Source organism: Microcaecilia unicolor, chromosome 4, assembly GCF_901765095.1.
Source record: "Microcaecilia unicolor chromosome 4, aMicUni1.1, whole genome shotgun sequence".
Taxonomy (NCBI): Eukaryota; Metazoa; Chordata; class Amphibia; order Gymnophiona; family Siphonopidae; genus Microcaecilia; species Microcaecilia unicolor.
The window spans coordinates 225,955,484-225,974,897 of record NC_044034.1 but is presented as its reverse complement, the minus strand read 5'-3'; the positions used below and the strand labels follow the sequence as shown (position 1 = coordinate 225,974,897).

The 19,414-nt window shown below is 44.8% G+C and overlaps 1 protein-coding gene across 1 annotated transcript in view; it reads left to right on the top strand.

The window, feature by feature from the left end:
- DEAF1 (DEAF1 transcription factor) overlaps positions 1-19,414 on the top strand; it is a 149,580-nt gene that overhangs the window by 52,260 nt on the left and 77,906 nt on the right. Inside the window, exon 5 of the mRNA XM_030201297.1 lies at positions 6,643-6,782. Within this exon, the coding sequence (XP_030057157.1) occupies positions 6,643-6,782 (140 nt within the window). The remainder of the gene's footprint in view (positions 1-6,642; positions 6,783-19,414) is intronic.

Sequence of the window (19,414 nt, the reverse complement as noted above, 5' to 3'; positions counted from 1 at the left end):
CCTGGCCCCTCCCATGACCAAATGCCTTGGATTGGTTTGTTTTTGAGATGGGCGCCATCGGCTTTCATTATGGGGGAAAACCGAGGGCGCCCATCTCTAAATCCGGCGATCTCAGCATTTAGGTCGAGATTTGGGTGCCCCCAACCGTATTTTCGAAACAAAAGATGGACGCCCATCTTGTTCGAAAATATGGTTGCCCCACCCCTTCACCGCGCCATCCTCGGAGATGGGCGCCCTTAGCGATGGGCGTCCCCGTTCGAAAATGCCCCTCTATGTCTGCCAGACAGTAAAAACTGTCATAGCACTGACATCCAGTGGCCTCCAGATAGGCCTGCACAGTGTTGGGACTCTCCAGCGCTCTTGCAAAAGTGACAGGAGGTTGTTGAATTTCGTCAGCATGTGCCTCGTTGCTCATTTCATCATCTGTTTCATCATCAGCCGTTGCCTGCATGTAGGCGCATATCTGGACATCAATGATGGCGTCAGCTGTTTGTAGATCGTAATCAAGAGCTACGTAATAATGAAACTCCTCTTCAGTAACACCGGCTGGGATGTCAATAGCCTGTTCATCTGACGCGTTTGCAACAGCTGCATCTGTTTCGTCCCTCTCCACATCCCTAACAAAGCTTGCCCACTTGTAGCAGTTCACAATGGTTGCCTGTGTAACACGATTCCAGGCTTCTTTCTGCATATGTAGGGAATCCAACTGTGATAGATTATGAGCCAGTTCAACAGCACGTTTATCCTTGGCAATCTGGTCATCCATAACGCTCATCAGACGACGTAGCACAAGAGCCCGATAATGTTGTTTGAAATTGGCTATTATGCCCTGATCCATAGGTTGGATCAGAGAGGTAGTGTTTGGTGGCAGGAAGACCACCTTGACATTAGACAGCCTGACATCATCACTGTGTGCAGCACAATTATCACAAAGCAACAAAATCTGACTCTTTTCTGCCCGCATTCTAGTGTCTAACTTCTTTAGCCACTGCTTCCAAATTTCTCCAGTCATCCATGAATTTGCATTAGCCTCATATGACACAGGAAGTTGCTTAACATTCTGTTTGCTCTTTCCAATGACGAGTGGTTCCAATTTCTCACTCCCTTCCCACTTACAGCCAAGGAGGATTGTCAGTCGGTCCTTCAACGTTTTACTTCCTGTAGTTTCGGCTTGTTTGAATGCAAGTATTCCATCAGGAATCGCTCGCCAGAAGAGACCGTTTTCGTCAGCATTGAAAATATCACGAGGTGCAAACTCGTTCAAAATGGTAGGAAGAAGTGAAACAACCCAATTTTCAGCACCAAAGTCATCAGCATCTTGTTTTTCACCATGCTGTTTCTTGAATTTTATGTTGTTCCTCTCCTTCCATCTTTCCAACCATCCAACAGTGGCTTTGAATTCAGTTAGTCCAAGACTTTCAGCTAGCTGATTAGCCTTCCCCATAAGCAGTGGACCACTGACAGGAAACTGTCTGCTCCTGACTTGAGAAAACCACCGAAGAAGAGCATCTTCTACCTCCTCAGCTTTTCCTGCCCGTTTTCGTTTCCGGGTGGATTTGTATTGTTTTGCCAGTCTTCCAGAAGCTGGTCTTTCTGCTTCAAGATACGTGAAATTTGACTGGGATTTACACCATATTCTTTAGCAATAGATGCTTGACTTTGTTTGTTTTCTAATTTTTTAAGAACTTCTATTTGTTCAGCCAGTGTTAAAGTCTTACAGTTGCGCGACTCCGACTCCAGTGTACACTCTAACAACATTCTTTCGCGTCATCTGCCTGTGGCAGTTAACCAACGAGATTTAAAATTTACTGCCCCTTTGTCACACGCCAATTGGCTTCCATATTCCGCGCATGTGCTTATGAGGAGTCTTTCCTGCAGAGGAGCGGTCTTAAACTATGCATATAAGCGAATCTTGCACTTATCAGTGGTGCGCTAAACCAAAGTTTGTCCCCATAGAAATTGATGGCGCCAAAAACGGGACCGAAGTACGGCATGCAGTTAAACAGAGCATGCGCTTATCCAACGTGCACTTAAATGGTGTGCACTGCACTTGCTTTTAACGTTGGATGGTCGTCCATACTTCAGTGGGGGGGGGGGGGGGGGGGGGGGGGGAAAGTGGCCCAAGAGAGCAGCTGGGCTGAGAGCCAACCCTGTTCGAACCGCTCAGTGCCATGCCCATGCTGTTCACAGCAGCAGCAGTAGACAGTGGCTTGACTCCCGAGAGCAGCTGTGTGCCGACCGTATCACTCACTTGCATTCACAATCATAGCTGCATTTCTGTGGACTCAGCCACAGGTTTTTTACATGGATGAGCTGCTACAGAAAGTGCAGCTATGATTGGTCAGGGATCCGTGTCTGGCACCTAAAAGGTGACTCTGGGAGTAACTCAGACTCTGTGTAAATTGGACGTCACCATGTCTGGCCAATCGGGAGCCCCATTTTAGGTGCAAGACAGAGGAGGACTGGTTGTAATTTCCACGCATGCAGCAAACGGTAAAGCCGACTGAAGGAACATTGCAGGGTAGGGTGGGAGGGTGGGGTTGTTCCTTTCTAGTTCTGAGCTGAGACAGAGAATTAAATACATCATGATGCTGTCATGTTGGGGCCACCTCTGCCTAAGACTGGCCCTGGCCATAACACACTTTCTCTCACTCTGTGTTTTCAAGGTACATGCTTTCATAATTTTAAACCTTTTTTTTTTCTCGCTTCTTTCACATTGCCACAACTCTCCTAGCTAGGTGTGGATTGTACCACAAGCTTGTAACACACTCTGTTGCACTTCTCTGGCTCCTCCTGGCCAGTCTTCCTGTGTACTCCAGGCCACTGTTGACTTGCTGCACTACAGCACTGCATGCTTTTCCAAACCTAGCAAAAATAAAACCTGCCTGTCCAGCGCTTATTAACTCTTTGCATTTCCCTGTCTCTCTAAGGTGGAGCTACTCTCCTTAGCCTTTTGTATAAACTCTCCCCCCCCAAACTGTACTGAGGCCCCCAGCCCTGGAGATACATGGGCTGTCTCTTCTGCAGAGACACAAAAAATCCCACCACTGCCACAATATGTGATTGTGTGAGCTGAGCTGGTGCAGGGAGCCTCCGCTCAATACAGCCAGACAAGGGAGAACTGAACAAAAACCCTTATATTAACCAGGTAGTGAGTCCTGTTTCTTCACAGTGCAGCAAAGTAAAGAATAAAGTCTCTCTTTGGGTCAGAGGCAACCTTTATACAGGCTGTAGCTCCTAGCTTTAAGTCCACAGTATCCACATAAAGTCAGAACCCAAGAACAGCATTTTTATGAGGTTTAAAGCTTAGCCTACCTTGTAACAGGACGGGTAGCTTCTACACACTATGCTGTGGAGACCCACAGTCGAGCAGCTTCTCTAGGGCCTCCCTGTTCTGCACTGCCCGATGGCCTTTATCTTCTGCCTACTGCTGAGCCCCACCCTCCTGGCCAGGCAGCCCATTCTCTCTGTATCACTCTGGCTCTGCAGTTCAGCCTCTGACCTGCCAGGTCTGGCACCACCTGCCATGAAATAGCTGAACTGCAACTTCAGTGAGGGAGTGTCTCCAGGGATGCCTGTCCCTATGTCACTTATTCCCTCACACATCCAATGCCCATTTTTATTCTGTTCAGGCTGCACCCACACAACAGTAATGTCTTTGATTTCTAGGTTGATTGGTTTGTTGTTGGTCTTGCCTGTTTCAGGACCCTAATGTTCATTGTTTATTGTTTTCGGTGAGACTGGTAGCTAGGGATTCCCATCAGTGATAATCTTGTTGTCCAGTTTTTCCTGGGAGAAAGCGAAGTTACTCACCTGTGGTCTCGGAGGACAGCAGGACACAGATTACCACTTTCCACCCACCTCCCAACTGTGGTAATCTGTGTCTTGCTATCCTTGGAGAACAGCTGCTACAGGTGAGTAACGTAAAAGGAAAGTCGTGATTATCATACCATTCTGAGTGCTCTCTTTTTTTGTCGTGCAGTGTTGAAACATAGAAAATGATAGACCATATGGTCTCTCCAGTCTGCCCATTCATACTATTTACTATCCCTTTCTCTTTCTTAGAAATCCCGTGTACTTATCCTATGCTTTCTCGATTTCAGATACAGTCTCCACCACCTCCATCAGGAGGCCATTTCACTCATCTGCCTCCCTTTCTTTAAAGAAGTATTTCCTTAGGTAAAAGAGTTTATCCCCTTTTACCTTCATCCTATACCCCCTCATTACAGAGCTTCATTTCAATTAAAATAGATTTGTCTCTTGTGCATTTATTCCATAGAGGTATTTTAATGTTTCTATAATAATTTCCCCTCTCATGCGTTACTTCCAAAGCATACATTAATGCATGCATGAAGTTTTGGTTCAAAGTGGCTTACAGTTGAGTGGAAGAGTAGCCTAATGGGCTTTTCAGTGCAGTGGGCTTTGATCCTGGTGACCTAGGTTTGATTCCCTCTGCAACACCATCAGGCTTATTTTCGAAAGAGAAGGACGCCCATCTTTCGACACAAATCAGGAGATGGGCGTCCTTCTCCCAGGGTCGCCCAAATCGGCATAATCGAAAGCCGATTTTGGGCGTCACCAACTGCTTTCTGTCGCGGGGATGACCAAAGTTCCCTGGGGCGTGTCGGAGGCGTAGTGAAGGCGGGTCTTGGGCGTGCCTAACACATTTACTTCCTCGACCCATAATTGAAAAAAGAAGGGCGTCCCTGATGAGCACTTGGACGACTTTACTTGTTCCTTTTTTTCTTACGACCAAGCCATGAAAAGGTGCCTGAACTGACCAGATGATCACCGGAGGGAATCGGGGATTACCTCCCCTTACTCCCCCAATGGTTACTAACCCCCTCCCACCCTCAAAAAATAAATTTAAAAAATATATATTTTTTGCCAGCCTCTATTTCAGCCTCAAATGTCATACTCAGGTCCATCGCAGCGGTATGCAGGTCCCTGGAGCAGGTTTAGTGGGTGCAGTGCACTTCAGACAGGTGGACCCAGGCCCATCCCCCCCCAACCTATTACACTTGTGGTAAATGTGAGCCCTCCAAAACCCATTGTACCCACATGTAGGTGCCCCCCTTCACCCGTAAGGGCTATGGTAGTGGTCTACAGTTGTGGGTAGTGGGTTTTGGGGTGCTTAGCACACACGGTAAGGGAGCTATGCACCTGGGAGCAATTTCTGAAGTTCACTATAGTGCCTCCCCTAGGGTGCCCGGTTGGTGTCCTGGCATGTGAGGGGGACCAGTGCACTACGAATGCTGGCTCTTCCCACAACCAAAGGGCTTGCATTTGGTCGTTTCTGAGATGGGCATCCTTAGTTTCCATTATCGCCGAAAATCAGAAACGACCAAGTCTAAGGACGACCATCTCTAAGGTCGACCTAAATTTCCAGATTTGGGCGTCCCAGACCATATTATCGAAACAAAAGATGGACGTCCATCTTGTTTCGATAATACGGGTTTCCCCACTGCTTCACGGGGACATCCTGCGAGGACGTCCTCAGAAAAACGTGGGTGTCCCTTTCGATTATGCCCCTCCATGTGACCTTGGTCAAGTCACTTAACCTTCCATTGCTCCAGGTACAAAAACTTACATTGTGAGCCCTCTAGGGACAGAGAAAGTACCTGTATATAATGTGCACAGCGCTGCATACATCTAGGAGCGGTATAGAAATGATTTTTAGTAGTGGTCCCCATAGAACTTATGATGACAACCGCTGATCATTTTAGTAGCTACCCTCTGAACAGACTCTACCCTGTTTATAGTTTTATGAAGGTGCAGTCTCCAGAATTCAACATGGTACTCTAAATGGGGTCTCCCCTGACACTTACACAGAGCCAATATCACTTCATTTTTCCTGCTGGTCATTCCTCTCCCTATACACCTAAGCATTTTTTGGCATTTGCTGTTGCCTTTTCTGCTTGTTTGGCTACCTTAAGATAATCAGATGTGATCACCCTCCAAGTTCTGCTCTTCTTTTGTGCATAGAGGTACTTCATCATTCTTATCCGTGGCCAGCCAGAGTTAATGCCACATGAAGGAAGTGCACTCTTGCTTTGCATGATGTCATTTGAGTTGAGTTGCATGGCTTTTCCAATTCCAGGTGGCATGAGCAGGCTGTGAACAATTAATTTGATTTGCTGCCCCTGCAAAATTTTGCTACTCTAGGCAGCTGTCTGGCTTGCCAAGGGGTTAAACCAACCCTGTGGAAATGCAAATTGATTACAGATCCACTTGCAGATTTGTTACTTGAAGTACTTATGCAATTGAAAGTGAATAAACATGTGTACTGGACGGTGTACATTTCAGAATACTAAATGAGCTGTAGAGTGTGCTGACCCTTACCTCTTTGTTTCATTAGAAGAGAGCAACTTTAGTTACACTCCATAAAACTGGGAACAGTGAGGAGGCAAGTGGATATAGAGCCTTTAGTCTAAATACAAAAAACCCTACTAAAGAAAAAGATAGTGACGTGCCTTGAAAGATGCAGCATACAGGACAGGACACCAGTCAGCTTGAGAATTCCTGTTGTGAAATTATCAGAAAAACTTTTAATTCTTATTTATATTCTTTTCACTTCCATTGTTACAGCAAGACATAAAATCTGTGCATTAATCGACGCCTGACTTTCTTGGTGTCTTTCAGGAGGCCGTGGCCGGTGTGTAAAACATGCAGAAAACTGGTACACTCCCACAGAGTTTGAAGCAATGGCTGGAAGAGCCAGTAGTAAAGACTGGAAAAGAAGCATTCGTTATGCAGGACGGCCCTTACAGTGCCTTATTCAGGTGAAAATGCGAAGTCCAGGCCTTTGCTTGCATTTTATGCTATGAAAGGATTTGTATTTTCTGAAGGTCTTAACTTACAACTTTGTCTCCAAATCAAGTGTGCTACCCATGAACTGAAGTAGCAGAAAATCACATCTCACTAGTCTGATACATCCAAATTATCAATATAGTATGAGTAAGTGAAGTGTGACCTTTAGGGAAGAGACAGCATCAACCTGAGATTCCCAAAGTAACGTGGAGGGGCATAATTGAACAAAAACGTCTATCTCCATGGGCGTTTATCTCCGAGAACGGGTCCGTGAAGGGGTGGACCGAACCGTATTTTCGGAAAAAATAGACGTTCATGTTTTATTCGACAATTTGTGAGCTGGGCGTTTTTGTTTTTCAGTGATAATGGAAAATGAAAGCGCCCAGCTCAAAAACGAATAAATCCAAGGCATTTGTTCGTGGGAGGGGCCAGGAGTCGTAGTGCACTGGTCCCCCTCACATGCCAGGACACCAACCAGGCACCCTAGAGGGCACTTTTACAAAAACAAAAAAAAAGGTAAAAGAGCTCCCAGGTGCATAGCACCCTTCCCTTGTGTGTTGAGCCCCCCAAATCCCCCTCAAAACCCACCGCCCACAAGTCTACACCATTACTATAGCCCTAAGGGGTGAAGGGGGGCACCTACATGTGGGTACAGTGGGTTTGGGGGGCGGTTTGGAGGGCTCCCATTTACCAGCACAAGTGTAACATGTGGGGGGGGGGGGGGATGGGCCTGGGTCCACCTGCCTGAAGTCCACTGCACCCCCTAATAACTGCTCCAGTGACCTGCATACTGCTGCCAGGGAGGTAGATATGACATTTGAGGGTGAAAATAAAAAGTTGTAAAATGGCATATTTTGTGGTGGGAGGGGGTTTGTGACCACTGGGGGAGTCAGGGGAGGTCATCCCCGATTCCCTCTGGTGGTCATCTGGTCATTTAGGGCACTTTTTGGGGCCTTATTCATGGAAAAACAGGGTCCAGGAAAAGTGCCCTAAATTCTCGCTAAAAACGTATATTTTTCTTCCATTATCGGCGAAAGGCGCCCATCTCTGATCGCCCGATAACCACGCCCCAGTTCTGCCTTCACCACGCCCCCATCAACTTTGTCCGCATCCGCGACGGAGTGCAGTTGAAAACGTCCAAATTCGGCTTTCGATTATACCGCTTTATTCGTTTTTGTGAGATAAACGTCTATCTCCCGATTTGGGTCGCAATATAGACGTTTTTCTTTTTCAATTATAAGCTGGATAGTAACATAGTAGATGACGGCAGAAAAAGACCTGCACGGTCCATCCAGTCTGCCCAACAAGATAAACTCATGTATTACTATAGCATGAAAATCTGAAGAATGACTGGGGGAAGGGGGGGGGGGGGGGGGAGAAATTGTGTTTACGTGGAGGGCAGATTTTGCTCTTTTGGTGGCACATCAGCATTACTGTTACAATGTTAATGTTTTTTAACATTAGGCTGAACAAGTTTGGCAATCCCTTGTATAAATATTTAAAGCACGATTTGGCATAGGTTATCTAGATAGGAAAAGGGATGTCCAAGTTAGGACATTCATAATTTCCAGAGTATTTTACAAAAAGCTCACAAAATGCGGAGACTGTTGTGGAATACATACGACGACACAGGAAATATCCATATATATGGCATATGTACAGTGGGAGTAACTATTTTACTGAGAAACATGTTCAAAAAAGCGGCATCACTGAGGGCTTTGAACTTAAACAGTGATTTACAAACTGTGCGTGAAACTGCTGGATTTTATTGTCATGGCTGTGGCCGTACACCGGTGTCCAGACTCACCTCTTCCTCTGGAGGTCAGGTTCTGTGGCTTCTTCTTCTGCGTTATCTAAGAGCTGTAAGATCTTTTTTGAGCCCCACTAGATTCAGAGCTATAGCTCAGGCTATACTAATTCCTCATTTAGAATATTGCAACGCCTTATATTGTTCAGTTACTTTAAAATTAAGGAGAAAGTTGCAGTTGTTGCAAAATACAGCTGCAAGATTAATTTTTAAGTTGGGAGAATGTCATGAAACTACTCTGCTTTTGAACAAATTACATTGGCTTAAAGTAGAATCTCAATTACATTTCAAGATAGCTTGTATGGTCTACATAAGTTTTTATGGATTAAGTTCTGAAACTGTAGGGCAGCTCTTAACATTTCCAGTTCATAGTTCTTATTTGAGAAGTGGTCTAAGATTAACCTTGGATTTTCCATCAAATGAAAAATATTAGTCAAAAATCTACCTGGGAGTTTTTTGTTTTTTACAGTGTAAAATTTGGAATACTATCCCAGTTCAGCTCAAAACATTACTAAGTACAGTGAACTTTCCAAGCTACAGCATAGCTTAAGTAAAAAAACTTAGCTTTCTCTTGGCTGGCTTGGTACCCCACACTCCAACTGGTGACTTTCAATCTTATTCAACGGGGCCCAGATTGTTTCACCCACTTCAGGACTTCATCAGGAACCACTCAACTTGAGCATGATTGTCGTAGGGTTATAAGTAGGATTGCTTAATTTCTGAGTTCCTAAGTTTACTGCACTTAGTAATGTTTTGAGCAATTGATTCTATCTGTAAATCTTTGGGAAAATATACCCTATGAAAGAGATAAGATCACGGGCACAAAAATCTTGTATAGATATTAGTGTTCTGTTGGTCAGACCTTGGTAGTAATCTTGGTTTCTGAGGGTATTTCCCATTTGTCTATCATTGCTGACATTCATTCATTTTTTGCACAGCCCTTTGAGATTGTGTCTGGCTGTTTCTCAGTCCCTATATCACAGTTATCAGTCCCTATAGTATTAGATTACACAAGCAGGAGTTACAGCTCATACTGTTTATTGAATTATTGTCTATACCATCTGCTCCCCTGGATTTAGGATTGTTGATTCACCGTATACCTACGGTTTCTATTAGTGCGGAATTGCACGACTGTCAATTTCGGGTATTACATTGTGCCTATTTCACAAAAGAGCGTCTGTTTAAGGTGGGAGGTGAAGATAATACCACTTGTCCGAAATGTCATCAAGAGGTTAATTCATTTTATCATGCTTTCTGGAGCTGTGTTAAGATTCAGCATTTTTGGATGGCTTTGTTACGAAATATGGGGAAACTGGTCATTCTCTTCCAACTTTGCCCCATGGTGTGCTTTTGGATAGGTATGAGGATTTTCATATTCCGGATAGATCCCAGGTTGTCTTGCTCTGGAAGGCGGGAATACTGGGTAAACAGGTCTTTTTAGGGATGTGGATTACTGCTGAGCCTCCATCTTTTTGGGTATGGAGGAATCGTTTCCACGCTTTGATACTCCTTGAACAACGGCACATTAAGTATTCCCTTAAACAGAAGCAATTTTTTTTGAAGACTTGAGATGTCTATATACAGTCCGTGCCTCACAGAGCCCGGAGTTTAATCCTTATTGTATTTTGATTTTGTTTCTAGAATAGAATGGTATTTTTCTCGGCGGAGAGAGGGATCCTTATATGACACGCACCATGGGCTGGTCCATTTCTTCTACTCCCCCTCCCTTTAATAATTTTTTTTTTAATTTTATTTTATCTCTTTCTTATTGCCTATTACTTGCTAGTTGTTCTGGGGTGCTATAAGAGTCCAGGCACTTCAGAACTATCTTTTGACTCAGTGCTGTTAGTTTCTTAGGAGATGTAGTGTTATTCTGCTGAAGGGATATACTGGGGATATTTGCTGGGGGAGGGAGGAAGTGCAAATGTTAATTATTTGATGATGGGCAATTTACAGTTATGCTGTTTTCTTTTAGTTCATTTTGCTAGTTGTACTTTTGTACTTTCATCTTGTTGGCTGTATTTCTCTATATTGTCATCAATAAAAAAAAATTGTTGAATTTAATATAGAATATTCTATGCCCCCATACAAAGCTCCTGACTAAAGTTGTGTCGGAGCTCTTCTTTAATCAGTCAGTAGTCTTTCCAGCCTTTTTTCCTCCTAAACTACTTGCCCATGAAGGTAAAAGTGCACTGCACATGTTGGACTGCAAGCGAGCCTTGGCCTTCTGTCTGGAGCAGACTAAAGTCTATAAAAAGTCCAGCTTTTTTTTCTTTTGATCGAAACAAATGGGGGCTGCTGGAGGCTAGGCTGACTCTAAGGGGTCATGTCAGAGCTTTGACTGCGTCTTTAACTCACTTGAAGTTAGCTTCCATAGAGGAGATATGCAGAGCTGCGATATAGACATCTCTCCATACGTTCACTTTCCACTACTGCTTACATAGTCAGTCCTCCAGAATCTATTGGGGTTTAGACTTCAACTGCATCTACCCCCTAGGCCCTTCTTTTCAGTTCCAGGCTGCCTTAAAAAAAAAGACAACATTAATAAAACAATCTGTTGCCACCAAAATTATTGGGAGCTGCCTGTTGCGGCACCACTTAGGTTCTTTCCTCTTTATCTGTTGAAGGTAGCCTGTACTTAGGAGTCCACGTGTGAGAATTCACAGTCCTACTTGTCCTTGGAGAAAACAAAATTATTTAACTGTGGCATGTTATGTCTTAATGGGTATCAGGTATTTGGTTCATCTCTTGAAGATTGACTAACAGGGGTGGAGGGGTAACTGTGATAATTAAATCTAGTCTTGTCCCTTGCATAATTGATTGTATTTGAGGCTTTGGAATGTTTATTTCATTGGGCTATGACAAGAAAATTGTTTTTTTTAGTGGTTTACAGAGCTCCCCATTCACCAGTACATGTATATTGCCATACTGGGACAGACTGAAGGTCCATGAAGCCTAGCATCCTGTTTCCAACAGTGGCCAATCCAGGTTACAAGCACCTGGCAAGCTCCTAAAACAGTACAATACATTTTATTCTGCTTATCCTAGAAATAAGCAGTGGATTTATCCCCAAGTCCATTTCAATAATGGCTTATGGACTTTTCTTTTAAGAAGATATCCAAACCTTTTTTAAACCCCGATAAGCTAACTTCTTTTACTACATTCTCTGGCAACGAATTCCAGAGTTTAATTACATGTTGCGTGAAGAAATATTTTCTCCGATTCGTTTTTGTAGCTTCATTGCGTGCCCCCTAGTCCTAGTATTTTTGGAAAGAGTAAACTAGCGATTCATGTCTACCCATTCCAATCCATTCATTATTTTATAGACTTCTATCATGTCACACCTCAGCCGTCTTTTCTCCAAGCTGAAGAGCCCTAGCTGCTTTAGCCTTTCCGCTTAGAGAAGTTGTCCCATCCCCATTCCAATATACTAAGTAGTTAACTCCAAATCACCTGATCAAATGCTTTAGCAGCATCCAAACTTACCATCATTGCTGGATCCCCTTGACTACTGCTTTGTGCCATCACGAGTAAAATCCTTCTAACATGCCACACGGAGTGTCGTTTAGGGATAAAACCTACCTGCAAGGTGTTGACCAAACTTACCGTACACGGTGATAGTCTATTACTCAGAACCTTAGCCAGGATTTTAATATCTACATTAATTAATGAGATTGGTCGATATGATTCAGGTTCATCTATCGGTTTTCCAGATTTAAGTAATAGCGATATCAGAGCAGTGTTCTCATGCATCAGAAACATACCCTTTTGAATGACCGAGTTATAATATGCGAACAAATCCCCTCCTAAGGAAAATTGCATGGTCTTATAAAACTCACCCGAAAATCCATCAATGCCAGGTGCCGAATGGGCCTTTAGTCCCTTAATAGCTTGCTGAAACTCTTTAAATTGTAGCAGGGAACAAAGTGTCTCTATGGCCGGCTCTATCAACCTAGGCATTCCTGCCCGGGCTCAAAGATCCTCGATGTCAGCTCTTGTCGGAGCCCTCCCAGCACTATTCAACGTTTGGAAGTGATCGTATAGAATCTGCTTTATGGCCTCTGGCTTGTTTGTGAGCCTCCCTTGTTTATCCCGTAGCACTGTAATTGTACGGTAGCCTTCCCGTGTTGATACTAACCCGGCCAAAAGACCCCCCGCGCGGTTGCCAAAACAATAAAACCGATATTTTTGAAACATAATCCTACGCTGGGTCTGCTTATCCAACAATGTGTTTACCGAAGCTTGCAGAGATGCGTACATCTCTCTATTAGTCTTGGAGGGGGAGTGCAGGAATACTTGCCTAGCTCTACTCAGCCTTTGTTGCAAGTTCAAAATGCTAGTTGCAACCTTTTTTCGCCTTGCAGCTACATACAAGGTTATCTCCCCTCATAGCATCGCCTTCGCGGTGCACCAAAAAAGTTGAGGGTCTGAGCGATGTTGGGCATTGTGACCTACATATGTCTCCCATTTTCTCCGCAAGAACTCCAGGAAATCTGAATTCTTGGCTAGGTAGTTTGGAAAACTCCATCTCTGCTTTACCTGAAACCCACTCGCAGCTTCCAATGTTATCCAGACTGGAGCATGGTCAGACACTACCACCTGCTCCAGCTGTGCACCCGTGACCCATGGGAACAAGGATGCCGATACCAGTATGTAATCTAAGCATGCCCATGACTCATGAGCGCGAGATCTATGCGTGAAATCTTTTTCCCCTATATGCAAAAGCCTCCAAGCATCAACCAGTCCCAGGGAGTCCACTAACGCTCTTAATACCCCCCTATCAGGCCCACCCTGGGATCCGCCACTCCTGGCCCCCGTGCAGTCCGCCTCCGGATCCATGAGAGTGTTCATGTCTCCCACCCTAATAATATGTTCCTTCTGGTATGGGAGCAATAACTTTAACAATTCAGGGAAAATATGTTTATCAAAAGGTGTCGGGGCGTATACATTTAATAAATACACTTCTCGCCCCTGTAGCCATAACTTAAGTAGTAGGAACCGGCCCTTCGTGTCTCTTAGGATGACCTCTGAGACCTGGGCCAGTCGCTTATGTAATAGTACTGCCACCCCACCCCGTCGAGCCCCTGATGAGGCAAAATGAACCTGGCCCACCCAGGTCCGTTTTAATTTGCTATGCTCTTCGTCGGACAATCTGGTTTCTTGGAGACACACAATATCTGCTTGCAGGCGCCCCATATGTGTCAAGATCTTTTGCTGCTTAATGGGAGAAGTAATCCCATCCACATTCCATGATATTAATTTGCAACTAGCCATCCTCCCTGTGTCTCTGCCATCCCAAATATTCCTCATGAAGTCCACCCCGGGAGCCCAGCCCTACCCCCAAGGCCTTGTTACCATTTACTTCATACCACACACATATAAGTCTTCTAACATGTGTATAATCCACTCCATACCTCTACATCTATTTTGACCCACCCCTTCCCCTTCCCCTTCTCGCAATATCCCTAACCCTTCCCCCTTCCCCCACTCTTCCCCCTGACCCACCTTATTCTTTGACAGGACTAATCCCATCCAGGTGAAATCACTACGTGCTAAGGTCCCCACTCTCCCCCAACCCCCCACCCCTCTCCCACATTACTTTTACATAGATTTGTAAACCTTCGTATTTATAAGTCTGCCCGTCACCAATTAGTCCGTTCGTGCACTTCTTGTCTTCCTTCTGTCCCATCAGCTAGGAATATATATCTAATACAATGTCATGAAGGATCTTTAGCCTTCTGCATCTCCCGATTAATAAACTGCAGGGCCAGCTGATCCGAAGTGAAAGGAACCCATGTTCCTGCATGCAAAATCTTCAGCGTTGCCGGGTATATCAACATGAACCGTGCATTCTTTTCCACCAGCTTTGTACAGATCGGGTGGAATTTCCGTCTTTTTTCCTGAACGCTGGCTGAGTAATCCTGGAAGATGCGTACTTGGGCCCCAGCATGGGTCAACGACTCTCTTTTCTGCCGGTACCCCCGCAGTATCTCTTCCTTGTGGAGGCAATTGAGTACTTTGATGATAATCACTCGAGACTGCTGACCTCGAATTGCCTCGAGAATTGCCTTGATAACAGTAGTTAGCTGACACTTTGGGACTTATAATCCCACCCACCCCAGGGTTTTCCACTCATATATAGACAAACCAAACCTCATTACCTTTACTCCTCAATCATACACAGGCAGTCTTGCAGACTGTTAACCCAACATAGTAAATATAGTACACCTGTTCATACCCATTTCAACCAATCAGGATGACTTTTATTCTCTGTAATAATTGTGGTGCTTTAGTTTCAAGGCCAATCATCTGGAGACTTAAAGCTTGTCCTATCTGTCTTCAGCTATCTAGTTTACAACAAGAGCTCAGTAAAGTAATGCAAGAATTGTATGCACTTAAAGTAGCTTCTAGAACTACACAGAAAAATAACTTCTCATCACTGCCTCAAAGAATAAAACCACATAAGAACAGATGGTTCACAGTAGGCTCAGGCAGACTTTGTCAGGTGACACAGAAGCATCCACCCGCACAAGTGTTGCCACTAAAGAATTCTTTTGCTCCATTACAATACTGTGATGCTCCTGAAAAAAGAACTGAGGCAGAGGAAAAAGCAATAAAGTTGGAACAAAAAGACACGAAGGTACCCAATGTAAAAACACCCCCCCAAATCACTAATGTTGGAACACATAACAGGAAATAAAGATGGAAAGCGATGGCCACAAATGCTCGTACTCTAAGCAATAAAGTTCACGACCTTCAAGCCCTGATGTTGGAAGCAGACTTAGATGTTGTTGCAATCACAGAGACGTGGCTCAACGGTTCCCACGAATGGGATGCAAGCATACCAGGCTATAATCTATTTAGGAAGGATAGAGAGGGTCGTAAAGGTGGAGGAGTAGCTCTGTATGTGAGGAATGATATCACGGCGACTGAAATGACAGGGACCTGGGGAAAGGAAGAAGCGATATGGATCACCTTAAAAAGAGATGATAGAACCTTTGTCCACGTGGGTGTTGTCTACAGACCCCCGATACAATTAGAGGAACTAGATAAAGATCTGATCGCAGATATTCAAAAATTAGGAAAGAAAAAAGAGGTTCTGTTGATGGGAGATTTCAATCTGCCGGATGTAGATTGGAAGGTTCCGTCTGCCAAATCGGAAAGAAGTAGAGAGATCGTGGATGCTTTCCAAAGTGCTCTGCTCAGACAGATGGTGACGGAATTCACGAGGGAGGGAGCGATGCTGGATCTGGTGCTCACAAATGGGGATAGTGTGTCAAATGTCCGAGTGGGTGCACACCTGGGAAGCAGTGACCATCAAACGGTTTGGTTTGATATGATGGCTGAAGTGGAGAGCGGCCACTGTAAACTCAAAGTCCTGGGTTTCAAGCGTGCTGACTTTAGTAAAATGGGGGAATACCTGAGGAAGGAGATGATGGGTTGGGAGGACATACATGAAGTGGAAGGGCAGTGGTCCAGGCTGAAAGAAGTAATAAATAGGGCCACAGACCTTTATGTAAGGAGAGTAAATAAAAGCAAGAGAAAAAAGAAACCGATATGGTTCTCCAAGCAAGTGGCTGAGAAAATAAAGGCTAAAGAGTTGGCGTTCCAGAAATATAGAAAATCTCAAGAAGAGGAACACGGGGAGGAATACCGGATGAAACTGAAAGAAGCCAAGGGAGAGGTACGTCTGGCGAAGGCGCAAGCGGAAGAACAAATGGCTAGAAATGTAAGGAGGGGCAACAAAAATTTATTCAGGTATATTAGTGAAAGAAGAATGACTAAAAAGGGAATTGTGAGACTAAAAGATACAGCGAACCGCTATGTAAATAATGATGAAGAAAAAGCCAATTTGCTAAATAGATACTTTTGTTCTGTTTTCACTGAAGAAAATCCTGGAGAAGGAGGGACTGGCAAAAGTACACCTGAGAATGGAATGGATATAGCACCGTTCACGGAAGAGAGTGTGTATCAACAACTTGGAAAGCTAAAGGTGGACAAAGCCATGGGACCGGACGGGATCCACCCCAGAATATTGAGGGAGCTCAGAGAGGTTCTGGCGGGTCCTCTTAAAGATTTGTTTAATAAATCCTTGGAGACGGGAGAGGTTCCAAGGGACTGGAGAACGGCGGAGGTGGTCCCTCTTCACAAAAGTGGTGATAGGGAAGAAGCTGGAAACTACAGGCCGGTAAGCCTCACTTCGGTTATTGGAAAAGTAATGGAAGCGATGCTGAAGGAAAGGATAGTGAATTTCCTGGAAGCCAATAAGTTGCAAGATCCGAGACAACATGGTTTTACCAGAGGGAAATCGTGCCAAACGAATCTCATTGAATTCTTTGATTGGGTAACTGGAGAATTGAATCATCGACGTGCTATAGACGTAATCTACTTAGATTTTAGCAAAGCTTTTGACACGGTTCCCCACAGGAGGCTCTTAAATAAACTAAATGGGCTGAAGATAGGTCCCGAAGTGGTGAACTGGATTAGGAACTGGTTGACGGATAGACGACAGAGGGTGGTGGTAAATGGAGTTCGCTCGGAGGAGGGAAAGGTGAGTAGTGGAGTGCCTCAGGGATCGGTGCTGGGGCCGATTCTGTTCAATATATTTGTGAGTGACATTGCCGAAGGGTTAGAAGGTAAAGTTTGCCTATTTGCGGATGATACTAAGATTTGCAACAGAGTGGACACCCGGGAGGGAGTGGAAAGCATGAAAAGGGATCTGAGGAAGCTAGAAGAATGGTCTAAGGTTTTGCAATTAAAATTCAATGCGAAGAAATGCAAAGTGATGCATTTAGGGAGTAGAAACCCACGAGAGACTTATGTGTTAGGCGGTGAGAGTCTGATAGGTACTGAGGGGGAGAGGGATCTTGGGGTGATAGGATCCGAGGATCTGAAGGCGACGAAACAGTGTGACAAGGCGGTGGCCGTAGCGAGAAGGTTGCTAGGCTGTATAGAGAGAGGTGTGATCAGCATAAGAAAGGAAGTGTTGATGCCTCTGTACAAGTCGTTGGTGAGGCCCCACCTGGAGTATTGTGTTCAGTTTTGGAGGCCGTACCTTGCGAAGGATGTTAAAAAAATGGAAGCGGTGCAAAGAAAAGCTACGAGAATGGTATGGGATTTGCGTTCCAAGACGTATGAGCAGAGACTTGCTGACCTGAACATATATACCCTGGAGGAAAGGAGGAACAGGGGTGATATGATACAGACGTTCAAATACTTGAAAGGTATTAATCCGCAAAAAAATCTTTTCCAGAGATGGGAAGGCGGTAGAACGAGAGGACATGAAATGAGATTGAAGGGGGGCAGACTCAAAAAAGATGACAGGAAGTATTTTTTCACGGAGAGGGTGGTGGACGCTTGGAATGCCCTCCCGCGGGAGGTGGTGGAGATGAAAACGGTAACTGAATTCAAACATGCGTGGGATATGCATAAAGGAATCCTATGCAGTAGGAATGGATCCTCAGAAGCTTAGCCAAAATTGGGTGGGGGAGCAGGTGGAGGAAGAGAGGTTGGTGGTTGGGAGGCGAGGATAGTGGAGGGCAGACTTATACGGTCTGTGCCAGAGCCAGTGATGGGAGGCGGGACTGGTGGTTGGGAGGCAGGAAATACTGCTGGGCAGACTTGTATGGCCTTAGCCCTGAAAAAGGCAGGTACAAATCAAGGTAACGTATACACATATGAGTTTACCTTGTTGGGCAGACTGGATGGACCATGCAGGTCTTTTTCTGCCGTCATCTACTATGTTACTATGACCACTCTGCGGAGCCCGCCCCAGCCTATGTGCTCATTCGATGCAGAAGGGGTCTCTGCTGTCTGACAAAGCAAATTCATTGGATAGCCAGTCCTCCAGTATTGGGCCAAGATTTTTCTCTGGAATGCTTTCTGAAAGGCCAACCAGCCGAAGGTTACTGTGCCTTGCCTATTCACCAATTCATCTATCTGTTCAGCTTGGCTTGCCAGTCTTTCTTTTAAGCCAGTAAGTTCGGGCTCACAGCGCTGCCAGGAATCTTCAAGATCAGAGACCCGTTTCTCCGCCTCTGCAGTTCTACTTATTATGTCAGCCAGCAGCCCATCAAGCTTCCCCAGCTGTCCCTCCAATGATGTAAATCGGGGCTCCAGCGCGTTCCCCACAGCAGTTGCAAGTTGTTCTAATTGGCGGGCTGAAAATTCCGCTTCACCGTGAGGAGACACGGTCGCCATCTTGTTTTCGTCACTAGGTAAGGGATGCTTTTCTTTTTCACTTTTTGCACCCCTCCTGGTATTTCCGATCGGCATGGATACCAAGTATTGTTCCATGCACCTTCTCCAATTCTGCTGTGGGTCAATCTGTGTTCAGTGGAGGTTTTTTATGGGGCTCTGATGGCCAGAGACGAGCGGGGACCTCGGAGCAGCACAGAATCACTGCTACTTCTTCCACCGCATCACGTGATCTCCTCATTTTTATATTTATATACTTTTTATACTTATATATACATGTATCTTTTATATGTTTACATTATATACAGTGGTGGAAATAAGTATTTGATCCCTTGCTGATTTTGTAAGTTTGCCCACTGACAAAGACATGAGCAGCCCATAATTGAAGGGTAGGTTATTGGTAACAGTGAGAGATAGCACATCACAAATTAAATCCGGAAAATCACATTGTGGAAAGTATATGAATTTATTTGCATTCTGCAGAGGGAAATAAGTATTTGATCCCCCACCAACCAGTAAGAGATCTGGCCCCTACAGACCAGGTAGATGCTCCAAATCAACTCGTTACCTGCATGACAGACAGCTGTCGGCAATGGTCAC